Source organism: Brachyhypopomus gauderio, chromosome 19 (genome assembly GCF_052324685.1).
Source record: "Brachyhypopomus gauderio isolate BG-103 chromosome 19, BGAUD_0.2, whole genome shotgun sequence".
Classification (NCBI taxonomy): domain Eukaryota; kingdom Metazoa; phylum Chordata; class Actinopteri; order Gymnotiformes; family Hypopomidae; genus Brachyhypopomus; species Brachyhypopomus gauderio.
Genome location: NC_135229.1, coordinates 10,406,450 through 10,427,544, shown reverse-complemented (window position 1 = coordinate 10,427,544; position 21,095 = coordinate 10,406,450). Strand labels below are relative to the sequence as shown.

The 21,095-nt window shown below is 47.0% G+C and overlaps 2 protein-coding genes across 7 annotated transcripts; one reads left to right on the top strand and one right to left on the bottom strand.

Moving 5' to 3' along the window:
• Window positions 1-123: 123 nt before the first annotated feature.
• fam124b (family with sequence similarity 124B) lies at window positions 124-6,854 on the top strand. 3 transcript variants are annotated; one of them, XM_076982068.1, is made up of 4 exons: window positions 124-475; window positions 1,100-1,131; window positions 1,285-2,051; window positions 5,237-6,854. In XM_076982068.1, exons 1-4 carry the CDS (start codon window positions 402-404, stop codon window positions 5,897-5,899), a joined length of 1,536 nt encoding a protein of 511 aa, XP_076838183.1. In that variant the 5' UTR covers window positions 124-401; the 3' UTR covers window positions 5,900-6,854. The 3 variants fall into 3 exon arrangements, with proteins under 3 accessions (XP_076838183.1, XP_076838185.1, XP_076838184.1); XM_076982070.1 differs by having other exon boundaries at window positions 2,209-5,332; XM_076982069.1 differs by lacking the exon at window positions 124-475 and adding an exon at window positions 487-994.
• A 20-nt stretch (window positions 6,855-6,874) lies between these two features.
• Window positions 6,875-20,959, bottom strand: mmp28 (matrix metallopeptidase 28). 4 transcript variants are annotated; one of them, XM_076982064.1, is made up of 8 exons: window positions 20,632-20,959; window positions 19,170-19,246; window positions 18,456-18,646; window positions 13,698-13,919; window positions 13,150-13,395; window positions 9,787-9,927; window positions 9,100-9,267; window positions 6,875-8,876 (listed from the first exon to the last, which is right to left on the bottom strand). In XM_076982064.1, the coding sequence occupies exons 1-8, from the start codon at window positions 20,761-20,763 to the stop codon at window positions 8,476-8,478; spliced, it is 1,578 nt and encodes a 525-aa protein (XP_076838179.1). In that variant the 5' UTR covers window positions 20,764-20,959; the 3' UTR covers window positions 6,875-8,475. The 4 variants fall into 4 exon arrangements, with proteins under 4 accessions (XP_076838179.1, XP_076838181.1, XP_076838180.1 ...); XM_076982066.1 differs by having other exon boundaries at window positions 18,456-18,849; window positions 20,632-20,646; XM_076982065.1 differs by lacking the exon at window positions 20,632-20,959 and having other exon boundaries at window positions 18,456-18,849; window positions 19,170-20,548.
• Between the last annotated feature and the right edge of the window lie 136 nt (window positions 20,960-21,095).

Here is a 21,095-nt window from a genome sequence, read left to right as displayed (position 1 = left end):
ATTAGGGGCATGGTCACTGTATGCAACTTGTCTTGTCCTTGTAAATCTTCTCGGCTCTGGGGCCCTTTGTTTTACCCGGGGGGGGGGTGACAGCCGGGGGGACTGGGGGTAACGTTTCTCCGTCTAGGTACTGTACTCGCTACTTTTCGGAGCCCTGATGTAGGTTTTGCGTCGCGTAGCCTATTGGCGACGCTTATAAGTTTTATTTATTTGAGCTTTTTTTCTACTTTCCTTCGGCAATAACAACCGATTCTTCTTTAACTGAGATGAATTAGAGCCCAAATCAGCAGAACCGGTTGGTATAAGCGCCGGTTACACCGTTACTCCGCTATGGAAAGTTCGTGCGTCACTTGATAGCAATTTTTTTATTTTGACGGCCGCGTAGATGAAATATTGGGATTATGTTGCGGAAATCGTATTTGTTCCCTAACCGAGTGGACGATGAGTACGCGGACTCTGGAGCGGAGACTGCAGGGTAAGTTAGCCTGGGACGCTAACCGTTTGGGTCGATACCCAAAACCACGTCGCCGCTCGTTTGTTTGCGGTATCCAAGTGGTCGGTGGATAAAAACACGTTTGGCTGTGAAGCGCTATAAGCGCGCATACAGCGTTCATACTGAAGTGGGATTTGGTCCCGATACGGCGAGCTTTAACAGGACGAACAGCAAAATAATGAAAAGTTTCTGACTTGTGAGTTTCTGAGTCCAAACGTCTAGCGTTGAACATCCCGCCCGGGTCCTGAGAGAGGGAACAATGGCATTAGTTCATGAGGATTAAGGATTACGGTTCAGTTCTCCAGTTGAAAACGCAGGTCACGGAACCTCTCCTCGTTTGTATGTGGACATACGCATAAATACTTGTGATTTTAAACCGACATGGGGGTGAAGGGGGTGTCCGCCGCGCTGAATGAATTAAACCATAGAAATATGTCGACCCTTTGGCTTTGAACTGCGTGCATTACTGGATTGAATGATTTTAACAAGTCTTTAGTAAAGGTAAGTGATGGGGAACTCAAGAGTTTGTCCTTTCTAAAAGGTAGTGGGAGACCAAGGAAATATGATATTTGTATGTTTGCTTAACTCTTGTTTATTTGCTTATAGATCAGACTGCAGCAAAATATCTTGCAGTAGCAGTAAGTAGAATTTCTAAGCATTTTTATTATTATAAATTGGACAAGTGTTATATATAAACCTCTCAAAGTCTCAAGACTTTCAGGACATTCTGAAGTTTCTCCCTTTCTTTCTTTCCCCCTTTCTGGGTATTCGGTGCCCTAACCTGTGACTAGTTGACCACATGGCACATCAGGAGCCCCTACAGGTCACCATGCATCTGCTGACCAATCCCGGAGACTCCCTGCTCCTCCAACACACACTGGACCGCCTCCTCAAGTGGGTGTGTCCTGGCCTGCGTCTCTTCCACGTGTCGGAACGTGCCTGCCCGCTGCGTGAGGGCACACGTGGCCCTCCGTGCCCCGCGAGCGTGCACCCAGCTCTTGCCGTCACTCTCTTCCTGCATGAGGCCTACGGCGAGGAACGCATCCTCCGGGTCCTGGACTTCTTCCAGTGCCCGCCCTGGCAGTACCACCACAGCGAGGGCAGGGCGGGGGATGCCCACGCGGGCCCGCCCGACGCACTGGCCCGGCCCTACCTGCTGCCCGGCCGGGACTTCTACGGCCTGGGCGTGGGGATGCCGCTGTGGGCCGTGCGGCCGGTGCACTGCGGTGGCGAGTCCGTTCGGGTCACCCTCCACAGCAGCTGCCATAACTTCGAGGACGCCGTGCGGCTGTACGAGACCATCCTGCGTCGGCGGGCCGAGGAGCAGAAGGCAGGTTTCTGCTGGTTCACGGTGTTCGCCGACAGGGGCGTCAGCGTGCAGATGGCTCTGAAGCAGCTCCCCCCGGGCGTCCGGGCCGAGCCCTGCCACTCTGCCGTGCTGCAGTTCAGGGTGGGCGAGATCGGACAGCTGGTACCCCTGTTGCCCAACCCCTGCTCGCCCATCAGCGCCACCCGCTGGCAGACCGAGGACCTGGATGGCAACAAGATCCTTTTTCAGGTAGGCGTCAGAAAATTGCTTCCAGGTCTACATTAGATAGTCATATGAAAAACCAAAAAAAGCATTTCCTCCATTTGTGAAGTTCCTGCAGTGTGTCTGTGCCAGACACGTCTTTTTTATGTGATTCACTAAATCTGTTGCAACCTCTGTATTTCAGCATGATAATTGCTGTGTGACAAGTAGCCTGTTCTCATGGGACCACTGAACGGGAAGGTTCAGTGTTGCAGTCGTGCTAAAAGAACTGGCTGGAACTGGCTGCATTGCTGAGGAGTATATCATTTGCTTATTGCTCGAATCCGCAGAAACTGTGCCCCTAAAGTTTCCTCAAACCTTTGGCCCACCAACTTATTTTTGTGAATATAAAACCATGTTGAAAAGCGGAGGCCTTTCTCCTGAGATGTAAATAATCACTCGAGTCGGGATTTATGGTAAATGGTTTGCCATGTGAAGTTGTTGTGGTTTCTGTCCCGGGTCAAGCTGCCAAACGCAACCCTGGGAGAGCATGGGGACACACGGCTGGAATTACGGCTCGACACGGTCCGTCTGTAGGGGCAACAGCCGAGGTGCTGCCTCACGGTCCGTCTGACGGGGCGCCCGCCGTGGTGCTGATTCACGGTCCGTCTGACGGGGCGACCGCCGTGGTGCTGATTCACGGTCCGTCTCACATTCCATGATGAAAAGAAACGGGCGAATGCTCTTTGAGGACGTTTCCCTGGGATCGCATCGACTAGCATGTCCACACAGAAGACGCTAGACCACCATAGAGACGGAAACTTTGCACCAAGCATGAAATATTTGTATTTAAGTACATTTCAAGACATATTCCACTGCAAACCTCAACCACTTGGATGATGGTCTATCAAATAGTTCTGTGCTGTGCTCCAAGGATTCATTCTGATTTACTAAAGAGCCACTTAAAATGCCGTTCATAATTGGCTTTCATGGTCCAGGAGATGAGCTCCAAACCCACAACTGAGGATACTGCAGTGAGGGTTTGTGCCCAGTTAGTGTTCAGGTTATACCCCTCAGGGGCAGAACATGTTGATTTGCACATTTCTAGATTGTTCTTGCTCTTCTTGAAGGGATGTGTGGAGTGTGGTTTAATTAAGCCATGTGGCGATGGTGTAGTTTAACTATGTGATAGTGGTGGTGTAGTTAAGCCATGTGGTGGTGGTGTAGTTTAACTACGTGATGGTGGTGTAGTTTATCTATGTGATGGTGATGTTAAGCCATGTGGCGGTGGTGTAATTTAACTACGTGATAGTGGTGTAGTTAAGCCATGTGGTGGTGGTGTAGTTTAACTACGTGATGGTGGTGTAGTTAAGCCATGTGGACGTAGTGTAGTTTAACTATGTGATGGTGCTGTAGTTAAGCCATGTGGCGGTGGTGTAGTTTAGCTATGTGATAGTGGTGTAGTTAAGCCATGTGGTGGTGGTGTAGTTTAACTACGTGATGGTGGTGTAGTTAAGCCATGTGGACGCAGTGTAGTTTAACTATGTGATGGTGCTGTAGTTAAGCCATGTGGCGGTGGTGTAGTTTAACTATGTGATAGTGGTGTAGTTAAGCCATGTGGTGGTGGTGTAGTTTAACTATGCAATGGTAGTGTAGTTTAACTGTGATAGTGGTGGTGTAGTTAAGCCATGTGGTGGTGGTGTAGTTTAACTACGTGATGGTGGTGTAGTTTAACTATGTAATGGTGGTGTAGTTTAACTATGCAATGGTAGTGTAGTTTAACTATGTGATAGTGGTGGTGTAGTTAAGCCATGTGGTGGTGGTGTAGTTTATCTATGTGATGGTGATGTTGTTAAGCCATGTGGCGGTGGTGTAATTTAACTACGTGATAGTGGTGTAGTTAAGCCATGTGGTGGTGGTGTAGTTTAACTACGTGATGGTGGTGTAGTTAAGCCATGTGGACGTAGTGTAGTTTAACTATGTGATGGTGCTGTAGTTAAGCCATGTGGCGGTGGTGTAGTTTAGCTATGTGATAGTGGTGTAGTTAAGCCATGTGGTGGTGGTGTAGTTTAACTACGTGATGGTGGTGTAGTTAAGCCATGTGGACGCAGTGTAGTTTAACTATGTGATGGTGCTGTAGTTAAGCCATGTGGCGGTGGTGTAGTTTAACTATGTGATAGTGGTGTAGTTAAGCCATGTGGTGGTGGTGTAGTTTAACTATGCAATGGTAGTGTAGTTTAACTATGTGATAGTGGTGGTGTAGTTTAACTACGTGATGGTGGTGTAGTTTAACTACGTGATAGTGGTGTAGTTAAGCCATGTGGTGGTGGTGTAGTTTAACTACGTGATGGTGGTGTAGTTAAGCCATGTGGACGCAGTGTAGTTTAACTATGTGATGGTGGTGTAGTTAAGCCATGTGGTGGTGGTGTAGTTTAACTATGCAATGGTAGTGTAGTTTAACTATGTGATAGTGGTGGTGTAGTTTAACTACGTGATGGTGGTGTAGTTTAACTACGTGATAGTGGTGTAGTTAAGCCATGTGGTGGTGGTGTAGTTTAACTATGTGATAGTGGTGTAGTTAAGCCATGTGGTGGTGGTGTAGTTTAACTATGCAATGGTAGTGTAGTTTAACTATGTGATAGTGGTGGTGTAGTTTAACTACGTGATGGTGGTGTAGTTTAACTACGTGATAGTGGTGTAGTTAAGCCATGTGGTGGTGGTGTAGTTTAACTATGTGATAGTGGTGATATTATGATGTTATTTTAAAAGACACAGTTCTCCTGTTTTAACATTAAAGTAAAAAAGAACATTTGTATTCACTGGGGAAACACTGACATTCCCAACGGCAAATGTATTCAGCAACAGCACACACTGAAGAGTATAGCCTTTGGCAAGAAAAACAGAACAGTGATGCATTTTTCCTGCCACAGCATTTCTGAGGCTGCTTAGCCGTAACTATGGCAGCGACTTTGGACAAGAAGTAATTTGTGAAAAAAGTATGAGAACTGAATTTACATTCTCAAAGCATTATAAAGCATTATAAAGCATTATAAAACATTATAAAGCATTATAAAGCATTATAAACTTCGCTTCCCTTTTGGGAGGATGTGGGAATCTGACAATATGCACAGTTTACACAAAAACGTTTTAACGAAACATGTTTTTAATAAAAATTATTTAATGAAAGAAGATCATGAAATTTGTCAAAATGTCTTATTGTTTGTTGCCACCAGGTTAAGGGAGGAGGGCAACCTCAGCGCCTCCTGGCCTCAGCCTTCCCCCTGAACTGCCCCAGCCTGCCCCTGAACTGCCCCGGCCTGCCCCTGAACTGCCCCGGCCTGCCCCCTCGCACACTGCTCAGGTGCCCCGTGCCCACCCACGTCCAACCGGCCTCTCCGGCAGGGAGGCTAGCCCAGCTGAAGGAGCGTGCCCTGGGCAAGCCCAGAGTGGACCTGCCCCAGGACGGGGTGTGCGGCCCCCGTGTTGGGGGGTGCGGTGGGGGCAGCGTGGGCTCCGGCAGTGCGTGTAGCACCCCCCCCGCCAGCTCTTGCTACTCCTCCCAGCGCAGCAGCCCGGCCACGCTGTCCATCAACCCGCTCGAGCCAACCGCAGCTGCCGATTCATCCGAGCCACGCCTCCTGCTGGGCAGAGAGGAGGAGCCTGAGATGGACGTGGACACGGGACGTGCTGTGGGCCCCCAGGCCCGGTGGTCTGCGCCTGCTCTCGAGACGCTGGCCAGGGACCTTAGACGCTTCCTCCCAGAGCCACAGAGGACATGGGGACGTGGAGAGGGTGTCCTCACGGAGACGAGTCCCCCACACCCCACCGCACAGAGACCAACACCACTGCACGCCAGCACACAGCCTCCAGAATCGCTGGATGAATTCTTCATCTGACTTTGGTCTCTGGAGCCCAGAACAGGACAGGAACACGCTTCCATTTCTGGGAGCGACGGCCAGTAGTTGAGGAGCAGGTGTGTGTGTGAGTCCAGCTGAAGGGAGACCGTGACCCATCAGCAGAGTCTGCCGATCTGGCTCAGGTCACTTTCTGCAGTGTTTTCCGACTCGTGTGAAACAAGAGTGCAGATCCAGGATCAGTTCTCAGCTTTCCTTATGATGTATTCTTTAAGATGGAAAAAAAACAAAACCTGACTTCAAATCAGCTCTTGTATTCTTTGCTGCAAACCTAAGCTGTAACAACTTTAAGACAAAGTCCACAAGGAAGAGCGTCTGTTCTGTCCTGAGTGAACATGGTCAGATACATGTCCTGGTATCAGATATATGTCCTGTTGTCAGATACATGTACTGTTATCAGATACATGTCCTGTTATCAGATACATGTCCTGTTGTCAGATACATGTACTGTTATCAGATATATGTACTGTTATCAGATACATGTCCTGTTATCAGATACATGTCCTGTTGTCAGATATATGTACTGTTATCAGATATATGTACTGTTATCAGATAAATGTCCTGTTATCAGATACATGTCCTGTTGTCAGATACATGTCCTGTTGTCAGATACATGTCCTGTTGTCAGATACATGTCCTGTTGTTCAGTTCTGAGTGAACGTGGTCAGATACATGTCCTGTTGTCAGATACATGTCCTGTTGTCAGATACATGTCCTGTTGTCAGATATATGTACTGTTATCAGATATATGTCCTGTTGTCAGATACATGTCCTGTTGTTCAGTTCTGAGTGAACGTGGTCAGATACATGTCCTGTTGTCAGATACATGTCCTGTTGTCAGATATATGTACTGTTGTCAGATACATGTCCTGTTGTTCAGTTCTGAGTGAACGTGGCCAGATACATGTCCTGTTGTAGCAGTGTGTTAAGGAAACAGTCAATGAATTAGCTTAAATGTAAGTTACAGGTGCTTGTTTTAATGTCCTCTGTGTTTGAGGAGTTAATCGAGCATAGATCTGTGTTTTAGGAGACGTTACCTCGGTATTTAAGGTTCTCTAGATTTGCAGCACTAATACACACATTAACAACATATGATGTTTAAATGTAAGCTAAAAAGTAAATTATAAGCAAATGTTTTTTTTGGCGAAGGTTCTTAACAGTAAAGTATCTAAACTATAATGTATAATATTAACACAGTCATGCCAAACACAGTGTAGCAATATGTAGAATAAATCAGGAGTGTTCTAGAACTGAAATTCAGAAGTGCGTGTCCTATTGCCATGGAGATGGACTGCATTTCCCATTATGTCCAGCAGAGGTCAGCATGGCATAAGGTCCTTTCTGCTACTAAGGCCCAGCTAAGCGTGTTGAGGGTCAAACTGGTGGGTGGAGCTAGACTTTTTTTCAAGGGGTGGCCAAAGGGTGACCAAGTCTTTATCAGAGGGGTCCATATACACATGATGAACGAAAGGAAACACATATTTTCTCTTAAAATGACCATTTCCAGTGGGGTGGCACTAGGGGTGGCAAGGGCTCTGTTGGGGGTGGCAACTGCCCCCCCTTTTGCTCCACCACTGAGCTAAACCCTGTTCTTAATGTTACGTTCTTAATGTTATTATTTGAAAGGGAAAGATAATGTGAGAGATTAAAATTTGGCTGTTAGCAAGGGAACATGATGGTACAACAATCTGGGTGGGGAATAGAGTCTTCAGTCAAAATGGATAGTTATTACTGTCATGTGTAAATATGGGAATACCGCAGTAAATTGTTTTTATATTTGGCTTCTAACAAACAATGGTCTACAATGGTCTCTAGCTCTAATCGGATTCTTCAGAAAGGGGCCTGTTACTTTCTGAAGCAACATGAATGCGAAACTCAAAAATATATACTGCATCTAAATTAAAATCTGACTGGAACACCTGTCTAAATGAGGTGAATTATATTATAACTGATTCATTTGTGTAATAATTTATATTTTATATCTTGTGCGTAAATATTTATACCTATTGTATGGAGTCCCACAAACGTGCATCTATCATAGTTTGAAAACATAGTTTCACAGTGCATTTGTATAACTGAGTGGTTCTAGATTCCAGTGGTATTGGTACTAGGTACATACAACACTACAGTCAGGTACCTCATCGCTTCAAAAGTCCACATAATAACTTTAATATACTCTTTAAAACAGCTTCCCACTGGAATCACAAGAACGGTTATCTTTGAGGTTAATGCTGTCCCAACTGATGAACTTATAACATTCATTTTTAGGTAAAGGTGACACTTGTCTGTTTAAAATCTGAAACATTTTGTACACAACAGATCCAGAAGTCTCCATGTCTTCTTACTGAGGTGTGCAGATATTCACTGGTTGCAATGGAAAAAAAACTGTTCTGTTGTCCCTGTTTTAAATGTGGTTGAAACCAAACAAGGAAAAGCCAATCCAGTATAAACATACAGTGCAGGTTTTCAGATGTTTCTGTTTACTACTGAACTGAACTGAATTGCACGTGGCCCTTCCCTCTCCTCTGGAATGTTTCCCCGCTGGCTCCCTCTGCTGGTCACAGTGTGTCATTGTTTTTCTCTGTGGAAGTCCTGTGGCATCCGGTCCACGGCAGGGCCTGAGCCCAGTTCCCAGCCCCGGTGACGCGCACCTTCCCTGGGTCGAACCTCCAGTAGCGCTGCTCTCGAAAGAAGTAGAGGCTGCCGTCAGGCCTGGTGAGGGCGCCGTTGGGCCCGTGAGGCACGCCCTTCCAGTCCGCCAGGCGACGCGGGTAGTAGGGCTCAGGGCGGAGCGTTTCCAGGTTCATCACAAAGTACCGTGGCCCTCTGAAGAGAACCATGTGACCCAGAGGGCCGTAGAAGAAGGCGGAGTCAGGGTGATGTGGCAAACCGGACTCGCGGCTCTCTCTGGGAAAACCGGGATCCAGGTCGGTGCCTGAATAACGCCACATGCGTCGGCCTATCAGGAAACAGATGCAGACACAGATGCCGTCACGGGTTCTAGAAGCGACCCGAGGCCTCCACCCACCTGCTCCGGCAGCTACTCCATGCCCAGTAAATTCTGCAACCAACGTCTCATGAAGCAGGTGTGACCGAGTCAACAACTGGAACATACCTCATGATGTGTGCATAAGATAGTGTGAAATCACTCTGAAACCCCCGTAGCAACAGGCATGGCCCACCTTTGAAAAAGTACATTTTGGCGTCCAATGGGGAGAAGGCAGCAGCCTCGATGGCGAGCGGCAGGTGAGGCCATCGTTGTCGGAGGGGAAGTGGGCCGCTTACGGTCCCCTCGGAGGACACCGTCCAGAACAGCCCACCTCGAAACACCAGAATGGTGCTGTTTCCATCTGTGACAAAGTCAGAGCTGCACTTATTATTAATAATAATGTGATAATATAATAATAATATTAACAATTTATTATTATTAAAAGCATCACAGAGAAGGGGCGTTAGTAGTGTGTGTGGTACGCACTACACTAAACATATGAAATAAAGGCCAGACTTTAACACCACAATCGAGATTCAGGAATGTGTTCTGGGTCTACTAGGACAGCCCATTTAGACAGGAGCCACTCTGCCAGTGACCTTTACATAAACCATTATAAATCTGGTGCGTCGCTTTCTGTAAGTATATTTAAATGCCACACGGGGGCGCTGCTTACACAACTTGGTGAGGTGCAGTTTCTTTAAAACAAGCAATAAAATATAAAAAATGCATATATTGTAAAAATATATTCAATTTGTACTGAATTATGAAAGTGGTGAATCAATTTTAGCTCTTCAAAGAACGTAGATCCTGTTAAAACGGTTTTATGTAGGATCAGGTTTAACTCTGTAGCATTGTTTTTAACCCTATCCTGTCTTACCCATTGTGATGGCGTCAAACAGACCCTGGCAATAGTGGGGTCGCTTGAGGTCAGCAGTCTGGTCAGCTAACTCCCAGTCCTGCATGGCCCAGCTCAAAGCTTGGCCTGGTAGCTGCACCACAGCGCCCCCTGGTGGTTTACCTATACATACATGCATGCGCATACACACACACACACACACACACAGTATGAAAACAGGAAATTATTTACCTTATTTCACCAAGTTTTAATCCTCTCACAAATGGCCTTTGCAGAAAAATTCAAAATCATCTCATGGCGTGCATGGTTGCATTTTAGAATGTCAACTGTTGTGGGAAAAAAAATGTGCCGTGAGGCGAACTAGAACCCCAACACACGGCGCCTGCCCCGAGCTTCCTCTGATAAAGTATGGGACAGCTGCACACCCATTTTGTTTGCAAAAGGCTGAACAAACATTTGTCCAAAGCACGGATAATATCTCCATCCCCAGAGGAACCCTCAGGAGGGGGCGTGACTTGGGGAACGACCGGCACCCAGCTGATAACGGCGAGGCGCTCCTGCAGGAGGAGACTGAGCGTCTCCTGTCTGGTTCTGGGTGGTTGAACTCTGGATGTGTGTGTGCGGTCCACTATTCGCTGCCGTAGCTTCTCAGTCACGAGATGGTTCAGAACTCTGAAATGGTTTCAGTTGTGTGTGGGCTATATGTGCTTTAGCACAAACTCAAACTTTATTGCATAGTTATTAATGTCAAGGCATATTATTCATATTATTCAGTTACTCTAGTGAATTATACAGTAACTATGTAGAAAGTAATATCGTTTCCAGAGTGTCTGGATCCATTTGCTGGTCTTTGGAGAGTTTAGGTTTAAAAGCTGTTTAGCATATACAGTAGATGAAAGCTAATCTGTATTCCATGCAAGGTATGATTTAGGATTACACCACTTCACTTGGTCCGATTCTCATTAGAATCATTAGACACTTCTGTCTTCTAACCATCTGACCTGTAGATGTGTGTGTGAGTGCACGCATGTGTGTGTGATGCATCTCAACTGCTTGCTACAGTCTCTGAATGGGTGGACAGAGGTGAAGGGCTGGGGTGTGTGGGGGAGGAGAGGTGTTCAGGTTGGAGCTGAAGTCTGGATGTTATCATGGAGTAGCTCCAGCTAGCCAGGACGCTCAGGCCAGCGTGAGGTGCACCAGACGGACGACCAGGCCTGCGCAGACGGACCAGGCCTGTCTGAAAAATTTCTCTCGCTGTCTCTCGCCTTGTCTCTTTATCTCCCTTGCTCTCTCTCTCTCTCTCTTGCTCTCTCCCTCCCTCCCTCCCTCCTCTCTCTTCCTCTCTCTTCCTTTCTCTCTCTCCCTCTCTATCCCTCCCTCCTGCTTGCTCCTTTCTCTCTCTCTTTAAAGTGAACTACTTTGCTTTGGTTCAAAATACTCAAAGCAGTTACACCTCTTGGGCCAATCAGAGATTTGGGAATCTGTTTTGAACCCTAAAGCAGGTCTCGCAGACACAACAGAAAGTGACATCACAGTCAGGACAATGCACGTCCTGAACATATCATATTAGTGTACATCCTGGAGTCTACCTATCCCCCCTCCAAAGCAGCTCAAATGCATTTCCTGTGTGCTTACTGGAAATGATACCAATGATAACACTTACTTTCATTACCTAAAACATTCATTCAAAATGCAGACGTCTGAAAATGTAGCTTTGTGCTTTATCAGTTAGCATTGTCTGATGTGATCTGATAGTCTGAGAGCACACTCAAAACATCCCACCCTGCGTGCCCTGCATGCCCTGCTGCAGAGGGCTTGTCTCTTCCCTCCTGGAGGGTCATGGAACGCCACAGTGGAACGCCACAGGAGAACGCCACAGTGGAACGCCACAGGAGAACGCCACAGGAGAACGCCACAGGAGAACGCCACAGTGGAACGCCACAGGGGAACGCCACAGGAGAACGCCACAGTGGAACGCCACAGGAGAACGCCACAGGAGAACGCCACAGTGGAACGCCACAGGAGAACGCCACAGGAGAACGCCACAGTGGAACGCCACAGGAGAACACCAAGGGAGGAACGCCACAGTGGAACACCACAGTGGAACACCACAGGAGAACACCACAGGAGAACACCACAGGGGAACACCACAGGGGAACACCACAGTGGAACACCACAGTAGAACACCACAGGGGAACACCACGGGGGAACACCACAGGTGAACACCACAGGGGAACACCACAGGAGAACACCACAGGAGAACACCACAGGGGAACACCACAGGAGAACACCACAGGGGAACACCACAGTGGAACGCCACAGGAGAACGCCACAGGGGAACGCCACAGGAGAACGCCACAGTGGAACGCCACAGGGGAACGCCACAGGGGAACGCCACAGTGGAACGCCACAGTGGAACGCCACAGGAGAACACCAAGGGAGGAACGCCACAGTGGAACACCACAGTGGAACACCACAGTAGAACACCACAGGAGAACACCACAGGGGAACGCCACAGTGGAACACCACAGTGGAACACCCCAGTAGAACACCACAGTGGAACACCACAGTAGAACACCACAGGAGAACACCACAGGGGAACACCACAGTGGAACACCACAGTAGAACACCACGGGGGAACACCACGGGGGAACACCACAGGTGAACACCACAGGGGAACACCACAGGAGAACACCACAGGGGAACACCACAGGGGAACACCACAGGAGAACACCACAGGGGAACACCACAGGGGAACACCACAGGAGAACACCACAGGGGAACACCACAGTGGAACACCACAGGGGAACACCACAGGAGAACACCACAGGGGAACACCACAGGAGAACACCACAGGGGAACACCACAGGGGAACACCACAGGAGAACACCACAGGGGAACACCACAGGAGAACACCACAGGGGAACACCAAGGGAGGAACGCCACAGTGGAAGGCCGTGGAACACCACTGGTGTCTGCTGAGCCCGAGGGAGAGTGAATTCCTGCACAGGCAGTGAGGTGAGCATTCTTGCAGCAGCCTGGGGCCGTGCATGTGGAAGCCTGCCTGCTTGACTCACTATCGGCCGCCCGCCTAACATGAAGTGGTGGATAATTCTTCGTGAAGGAGCGTAAAAAGACGTCAAAATGGCAGATCTAAAGGCTGATTGATGGTGTGTTCACAGGTGTAAACAGGAATATTCTGAATGCTGCCAACTTAAGAGGTTAGTCATTCCTCTCAGTAGAAAACCATTTACCTTCACTTGGTTCCCAACATCCAAACTGTTTTATGACCTTCAGCTGCTGAATAGAACTTCTTTTTTATTTAAAAAACATCAGCCCTACTGTAACATAAGAATGAACAGAGATGACAGCCACCGTGTGTACCGTATAACTGCTGCACAGCCGTGACGTCGTCCCAGCTGAGCACCAGACGGCGGCCCAGTTTCTTGTAGTAGGGCGACATGAGCGCGTGACGGACAGGCGAGTGCTCCAATCCCAGCGTGTGGCCGATCTCGTGGGCGGTGACCAGGAAGAGGTTGTGCCCTTTGTGGCCGTTCAGAGTCCAGCGTTCCGCCTTGTCAAAGTGAGCTTCACCCCGGCGCGGGAAGAAAGCATGGGCCAGCGCCCCACCTGGGGAGGGAGGAGGAGAGAGGGAGGAGAGGAGAGAGCTTAACAGTCCCTCTGATTATTCTAAATGCTTTTGATTAGAACACACCACTCATATTCTGAATGGCCTAATTGTTTTGCTCCTCATTGATGTTCCTGGAAACGGTACTGAACTATTTCCAGGTGCACGACGGCCTGCTTAATCACTGACTATATTATCCCCACAGGCCACGTAGCCAGACCCTGAACCCTAAACATCCTGGTGTTACGGTGGCAGTAAGACTCTGAGGTTGGCTTCTCCTGTGTGTGTGACTGCACTTATGTACCTGGGCCGTCGAACGCGTTGCTGGTGCCATCGTTGTGCTCCCCTTCGTAGAAGGCCAGTCGTATGTCCGAGGGGCCGTGGCGGACCTCCTGGAAGACCAGCCCGGACACGTTGCTCCAGAGCTGGAAGGCCGTGCGTACGGCCAGTCGCACGGATCTCTGGGACAGGAGTCGTGGCCAGGTCACCACACGGTACGAGAGATGCTGCTTGTACCACCTCTCTCCTACGAGACCAGGGGCCGCAGGAGACGTTAGAGAGCTCTTTAATCAAGACGTCTCACAGGCCTCCCAGCTAATTGTTCTCTGTCATTCTCAGTTTGTGAGTCTGTGGACTGTTATCACAGGGATAGTATTGGCCTGGAGGCACGTGACATTTTAACACTGGGCAGAGCGCTTATGGTTTTGTGGTTGTTCATTTTAATAGAGTGAATATTTATTACTTCTTATTTATGCTCTTTGGTTAGATAATGACACCAGAGTTCGCTTCAGCTTGTGCAAAGCAAAAACAGCGCCTCCTGGAGGGATCTGGAAACAGTCTCGTCAACATGCAGCTCTGGGTTGAAGGCATCAATGTTGCTGCATGTTGTGCACTCATTAGAATGAAACGCGTGTCTTATGTAGCGCAGCGCAGACTACCAGCTCCAGATCACCGACGCTGTTTAGATGACACAGGGAACTATGTACACAAGAGCAGGACATGCAGCATAAACAAATATGGGGGAGGAAGGTGGACAATAATAACAACAACGAACCCTATCTGCAGTAGCCATGTCAGGCGAATAAAGAACACAGGAGAAAAAGTGAGAAATGGATTAAAGAAAAGTAAAAACTGAACAAAGAGTGTGTGACAGAGGGAAAACGTGGCACTTCCTGATGCAGAACACATAAGATGGAAATTACTTCCACGTGAGCCCTAGAGGAGTCCCACGTGAGCCCTAGAGCCCCACGTGAGATGTTGGCCCCTCAGACGCCTGGTCTCTTAAGATGAGACATATGACAGAGACAAGAGAACCAAAAAACACCAGGAAATTAAAACTAAAGAAAGACGCAAAGAAAACATAGCTGTCATCAGTACTGTCAAAGACCTCAGATGAGCAAACAACCAGTAGATAAGATGAGGATCACAGACATAGACTATCGAAGTAACACAGCATCCTGGATCTCTCTCTGAGAGAGTCTCTCTGACTCTCTCAGTCAGATAGTCTCTCTATGAATGAGTGTCTATGTGAGAGAGTCTCTCTATGAATGAGTGTCTCTCTGAGAGAGTCTCTCTATGAATGAGTGTCTATGTGAGAGAGTCTCTATGAATGAGTGTCTATGTGAGAGTCTCTCTATGAATGAGTGTCTATGTGAGAGAGTCTCTCTATGAATGAGTGTCTATGTGAGAGAGTCTCTCTATGAATGAGTGTCTCTCTGAGAGAGTCTCTCTATGAATGAGTGTCTATGTGAGAGAGTCTCTCTATGAATGAGTGTCTATGTGAGAGAGTCTCTCTATGAATGAGTGTCTATGTGAGAGTCTCTCTATGAATGAGTGTCTATGTGAGAGAGTCTCTCTATGAATGAGTGTCTCTCTGAGAGAGTCTCTCTATGAATGAGTGTCTATGTGAGATAGTCTCTCTATGAATGAGTGTCTATGTGAGAGAGTCTCTCTATGAATGAGTGTCTCTCTGAGAGAGTCTCTCTATGAATGAGTGTCTATGTGAGAGAGTCTCTCTATGAATGAGTGTATATGAAAGAGTCTCTCTATGAGAGTCTCTAAGTAGGTGATTTTCCCATTGTTTAGGGTGACCTGGACATGTCCTCTTTTTGAGACTTAAAGAAATGTCCAGATGGAATTTTAGAAATGTCAGAGATTTTGTTTTACCAGAGCTTACACTGAATTTCGAGAAGTGTTTTGTTCACAGATTAGTCACGTCCTCCCCTACTATGGTTGATTTGCCCCCCCCAATATGATTAGTCTAGGCTATTGTAGAAACAATGCACTCCATAGATCTTGTTGAATTTGCTGACTATAATCCACTTCTGATAATCTTAGATCTTTGGCTGTGCCAAAGCACATGTTGGCTATTTGAAAATGACACAAGTGAGAGGAAAGAGCTCTTCAATGTACAAGAGTCTCGGTAACATGAAATGAACCGCATGTACATCCAGGAGAGTCTCAGTAACATCATTCTGAAGTTCAGAAACACTCAGTCATAGATTCACTTCAGTTTAAGAATCAGAAACAAGGATTACGTGCCCTCAAACATGAAATAAAATATAAATTAGATCTGCCACTGAAAAACCCATATCAGTCATCATCAATTAGCTCTAATTTGTAAATCTAAATGAGAAATTTAAAATGTAATGTGGGAAAGTGTCCCTGATCACATCAACATGGGCCCAGTGTGTCATGGACAGATGGTCTGGTACCAGACTAAAACCACCACGGCAAATGAGTGAATTCTTGCAACAGTTTGACTGCAATCAAACCGTGTTGCTTAACGACGGCCCTCCGGGGAGAAGAGAAGGAGGCAGAATCTGAAAACATTCCATGACCTCCCTGATGGAAACAATTACAGAAGTGCTTGTAATGATGATATCTGTGCAGTGTGTGTGTATATTCATATTAAACAACAGTGCGTGCTTAGAATAATGAAAACGTTAGCTCTGCAGATTGAAATGAAAAAGGAATGTGACTCTTTTCTAGTTGTAAAGGGAAATCAATATAAAATACCAAAGCGTATTAAATGAAGCTCTGATTCCTCCTATGTGTCGTGTGTCAGTCTTCACAGGACAACCACACCTCTAGAATCAACTCCACACACAAATCTCATATCTAGAATCAATTCAGTTACAGACAGCACATGTTCCTGGACATGCTAAACATGCCCACACACCCTCACAAGCATGCTGTCACGCACACACACACACACACACACACATGGAACGGAGAGACACACCCACACAAACACGTTCCTCACTTATCCTGGACCAGGATGATGGAATGCAGGCAGTGTAAATATGAACAGGAGCCATGGTCAAATTCCTACCACACATGGGAAATTCTCCTGCAATAACACACCGTACACTTTTCGCTTCCTTGCAGATTCATGCCGCTCAACGGCAGAAGACCTGAAGTTCTACTTGTGCACTCAGCAAGGACGACAGGCCAACGCCACGGGACACCAGAACGTGTGTGAGAAGATGCTCTTTTCACTCGGGTCCTTGCCGGGCCCTTTAACGTTATGGTCAGGCAGCATGTGTGAGCTTGCAGGGTTGCAGACAGGTGGTTGGCATCAGGTGCTGACATGGAGGAGTCGCACCACATTCCCCACGCCTTACAAATCCCTGAAGGGATGGAAAGAATTTACAGTTTTAACTGCTCGTCTCTGAAGACACACTTCTGTCAGGTGACTGCTGAAAAGACGGGCTTCGTGTTCACGCCTGCGTGTGTTCCTCTACAGCCCTTCACGGAGAAGAGTGTTTAAGAGACGAGTGTTTAAGAGACGAATGTTTAAGAGAAGTGTGTTTAAGAGGAGAGTGTTTAAGAGACGAGTGTTTAAGAGACGAGTGTTTAAGTGTTTAAGAAAAGAGTGTTTAAGAGGAGAGTGTTTAAGAGGAGAGTGTTTAAGAGAAGAGTGTTTAAGAGAAGAGTGTTTAAGAGGAGTGTTTAAGAGAAGAGTGTTTAAGAGAAGAGTGTTTAAGAGGAGAGTGTTTAAGAGAAGAGTGTTTAAGAGAAGAGTGTTGCCTTTAAGACTCCCCATGCTCATGTGAACGGTTATCAGGGTTCCAGGAATGCTAGTTCAGCCAGGATGATTAAAATGGCACTTAAGGAATATTGTACTGCTCTGTGTGTGTGTGAGTGTGTGTGTGTGTGTGTGTGTGTGTGTGTGTGTGTGTGTGTGTGTGTGTGTGTGTGTGTGTGTGTGTGTGTGTGTGTGTGTGTGTGATGCGTCAGGCGCTAGATTTTACAGCACAACACACCCCACCTTGTCTGCAGTGTAATATCTTTGGAGGTCTGCTCCCTGGAGCACACGTTGTACATTAACCCCATGCACATCAGGTCCACGTTTGGCTTTTTGTGGGAATGCCACTCCTGAGGGAACCATTGGTCATAAGGGGCACCTGGTCTGTGTACATTGGCATGGACCAATGGCAGAACCCATGTTTCTCGTGAAGTGATTGCTCACACTCCTCACTGTCCGGTTTAACAGGGAGGGTTGACTGATGTGTGTTTAACAGGGAGTATTAAAATTAAAATTGAGGGTTAATATTGCTCTTGGTGGTGTTAATAATGTTGGTGGTGTTAGTACATTTACATTTGCGACATTTAGCAGACGCTCTTATCCAGAGCGACTTACAAAGTGCTTTGCTTCTGATTAGGTAATAGTACGGATAGGCCAGAATTCAAGATACCATTGAGTCAGACTACTACTAAACTACAGGAGTCAATATCATTACCTAGTGTTTTGCAAGTTAGACGTTTGCCAAGAAGCACAAATAACCATAGACAGACATACAATTTAAGAACAACGGCAAGTGGTATCAGCTGAGTTAGTGCTCTGGTAAGAACTCAACAGGTGGGTCTTCTGTCTACGCTTGAAGATAGCAATTGACTCTGCAGTCCTAGCAGCTAATGGAAGATCGTTCCACCATCTTGGAGCCAGGACGGAGTTAGTAGTGCTCCTGCCGGTGTTAGTACTGCTCTTGGTGGTGTGTGTATATATATTTTGTACAATCTTTTTAAGAGGCAAAGTTAAAATTAGTCGTGCCCTCACCTGTTCGAGTGACGTAACGTTTCCTACGCGAGTGCTGCCCCCTGCCACCTGTGAGAACATCGTTGACCCTGTGAGCCCAGGCGTCCTGGCTCCGCCCATCCCTTACGCCGCAGCGTGGCGAGGACATCTTCACCAGCGTCCCACTGTCCAGGACTCCAGTGATTGGCAGGTGGGACAGCCACTGAAATTGCCTGATGAAGGACAGTGGGTTGGACAAGCAGGGCCTGCACATCTACTGGGCCAGAAATATGTCACATGTGCAGGCAGCGTCCAAACAGTCCTGAGACTACAACTGAGACTCCCTGGTTTGCTAAAACTTGTGTGAGAAATTTGCATTGATTTATCCTTCTACGCGGTCCGATGTCCAGCTGCGATGTTAGCTCACCAGAAGAGACTGTAATTTCAGAAGAGTGAACTGTTTAACATTCCTGTTTAACAGCGGCTGTGTCAGCCCCAGTATAAATAATATCCTTCCGATAACATCTTTGAGGGTCAACATAAACGTACAACAACCTTCCTGAGTGTTCAGGGCCGGAGGAACTGGAGTTTGTCATTCATACTGACATAATATACAAACAGTTAGAGATAGAGACTTTAAATTCACTACAACAGTCTCATTAGATCTATAAAGCATTTATTGTGTAATGTATAGATGATATATGAGACTAACTATAAAGTTAGTAACTATAAAGACTAAAGAACTGGTGGAAATACCTGACAGCTGATTTGACTTCATCTGCACCATGTGTGTGATCTTCATGATGTAGGTAGCCATATTTCTCCAGGAAGGCCTGCACACGAACCCCAGGACAATCTTCAGCTCTTCCATCACTTCAGAATACCCTGACACCCTGCCTCACTGATCCGATCACACAGCACGGATCTGCAATCAGCAATGCCTCCCTTACGCCTAAACCAACTGTCCTCTTCGTTACATGCTGCACACAGACACTGTTTTGAAGGTGCAGAGTTACAGACTGAACACCCACATGTTGCCATGTCAGGACAGTTCATTAGCCACCCAGAACCCAGAGAACCTGTGTGTGCTAAACAGCACCTCCTACACGGAGGCAGCTTGTAGTGGGTGTTGCAATGTTATGAGGGAATCGGGAGAGGCAGTGGTGCCTGGATTAACTGGAAAATGTTATTTGAATGAGTAAGGAAATCTGGGATGGACTTCCAAAGAGTTCAATCAAACTCTTATGTGAAAAAAACACTTAGTTTGGTTTGTTCTAATAACTTTTTATGACAATCAGCTGTTTCTCATACTTTAAGCAAATGCCGTTTTTGTGCAAATCCCAAATCCCTCCTTGTGGACAAGACGTTTGAGTTTCCATACATGTCTAGAAATAGAGAATTAAATAGATGTTGAGGTTGCTGCTCTCAGCGGTCTGTACGGATACTGTATCACAGGAGCTTAAATCACCACATCATGCCCTGCATTCGTTTGAGCCTCACTTCACATATCTGAGAGTTGTGTGCGGTGTCCAGCCAGTTACAGCGTTTATTCAGTTAACTTCCAATAACGGCAAAATCCAGGACTTAAGTCGGATTTCTCAGACTTATAGCGGGCCGGTGCCTGTAGGTTTGTGTTCAGTCAGGAATGACAACGTGCCGACACTTAGGCCGTTTGCAGATAAGACTGCAATGTGAATACAGCTGTGAAATATCATGAAATGGCAGAGAAAAACAGACCTAAAGGCAAAAACTATTTGCTTAATGCAAGTGGGAAGAACGATGACATGAAACCCTGAATGTTTTAGTGACTGGGGAGATTTGTACGTGAAACTCAGTATTTTCTATGGTTTCCTATTGGTAAACATTTAATTTTACGCTATCAAGTAAGGCAAGTTAATTCAAAGTCCAAAATTCCTCAACCCCAATTGTGTCGATACTTTATGATCAATTGTGTAATTTTAAGTCTAATATTTATGATTCTGTCGCCGATAAACTCCCTCAGAATATAGTAACAACGGGAAATCTTTTCTAAAAACGCATCGGAGCTACTGTCTCACAAATGTCTTCAACTTTGAGGACAGTACCAATTTAAAATTTGCGTTATTTAACCTTTCTGCAGCAACAGTGTATGCCGGATAAATTAACCTTAGAATAAAAAAAAAAATCAGTATAACTGAGAAACCGGAGAAAGGTACAGGACGAAGCACACCGCGCTTACCTCGGCACCGGTCCGTTTAACGTGCCGCTCGGACGGGGGTTCGCTCACAGCTGCCGACACCAGCACGCACAGCGGGATCAGGCGGAGCAGCGCCGGGTCTGCCCCAGCGGACCGGGGGGCGTGCAGATGCATCGCCGCGTTGGCGCTTCAACCAAGACACTTTTCGGGACAGGAGAACCGTTTTCCATTCAATAAGGGGGAAAAAACACACTGGAGTCCGTTCAAGCTCATAAAAACCCCTTTATAATTCACCCTGCGTGATTCTCCCAAACTCTGAACGTTGTGCAAGGATTAGAGCCAGAGAGCGAATGCAAGATCCGCCTCTGAGCAGCACAGGCGTGACCAGACGGCTTCACGCCACGCGCCCACCGCACGCGCCCCAACATACAACTTCAGGTGCGCCAGGACGCACGCGGATACAGATACACTAATACTATTGCCCATACACAAGAAAAAAAACGACA

Coding starts and splice junctions, on each gene's coding strand:
- mmp28 (XM_076982064.1), bottom strand. CDS start 20,763: ATGCATCTGCACGCCCCCCGGTCCGCTGGGGCAGACCCGGCGCTGCTC. Junction 9,928..13,149: donor GGCTGTGCAGCAGTTATACG/GTACACACGGTG, acceptor ATGTATGTATAG/GTAAACCACCAGGGGGCGCT. Junction 8,877..9,099: donor CAAAATGTACTTTTTCAAAG/GTGGGCCATGCC, acceptor GTTTCCTGATAG/GCCGACGCATGTGGCGTTAT.
- fam124b (XM_076982068.1), top strand. CDS start 402: ATGTTGCGGAAATCGTATTTGTTCCCTAACCGAGTGGACGATGAGTAC. Junction 476..1,099: donor TCTGGAGCGGAGACTGCAGG/GTAAGTTAGCCT, acceptor ATTTGCTTATAG/ATCAGACTGCAGCAAAATAT. Junction 2,052..5,236: donor GCAACAAGATCCTTTTTCAG/GTAGGCGTCAGA, acceptor TGTTGCCACCAG/GTTAAGGGAGGAGGGCAACC.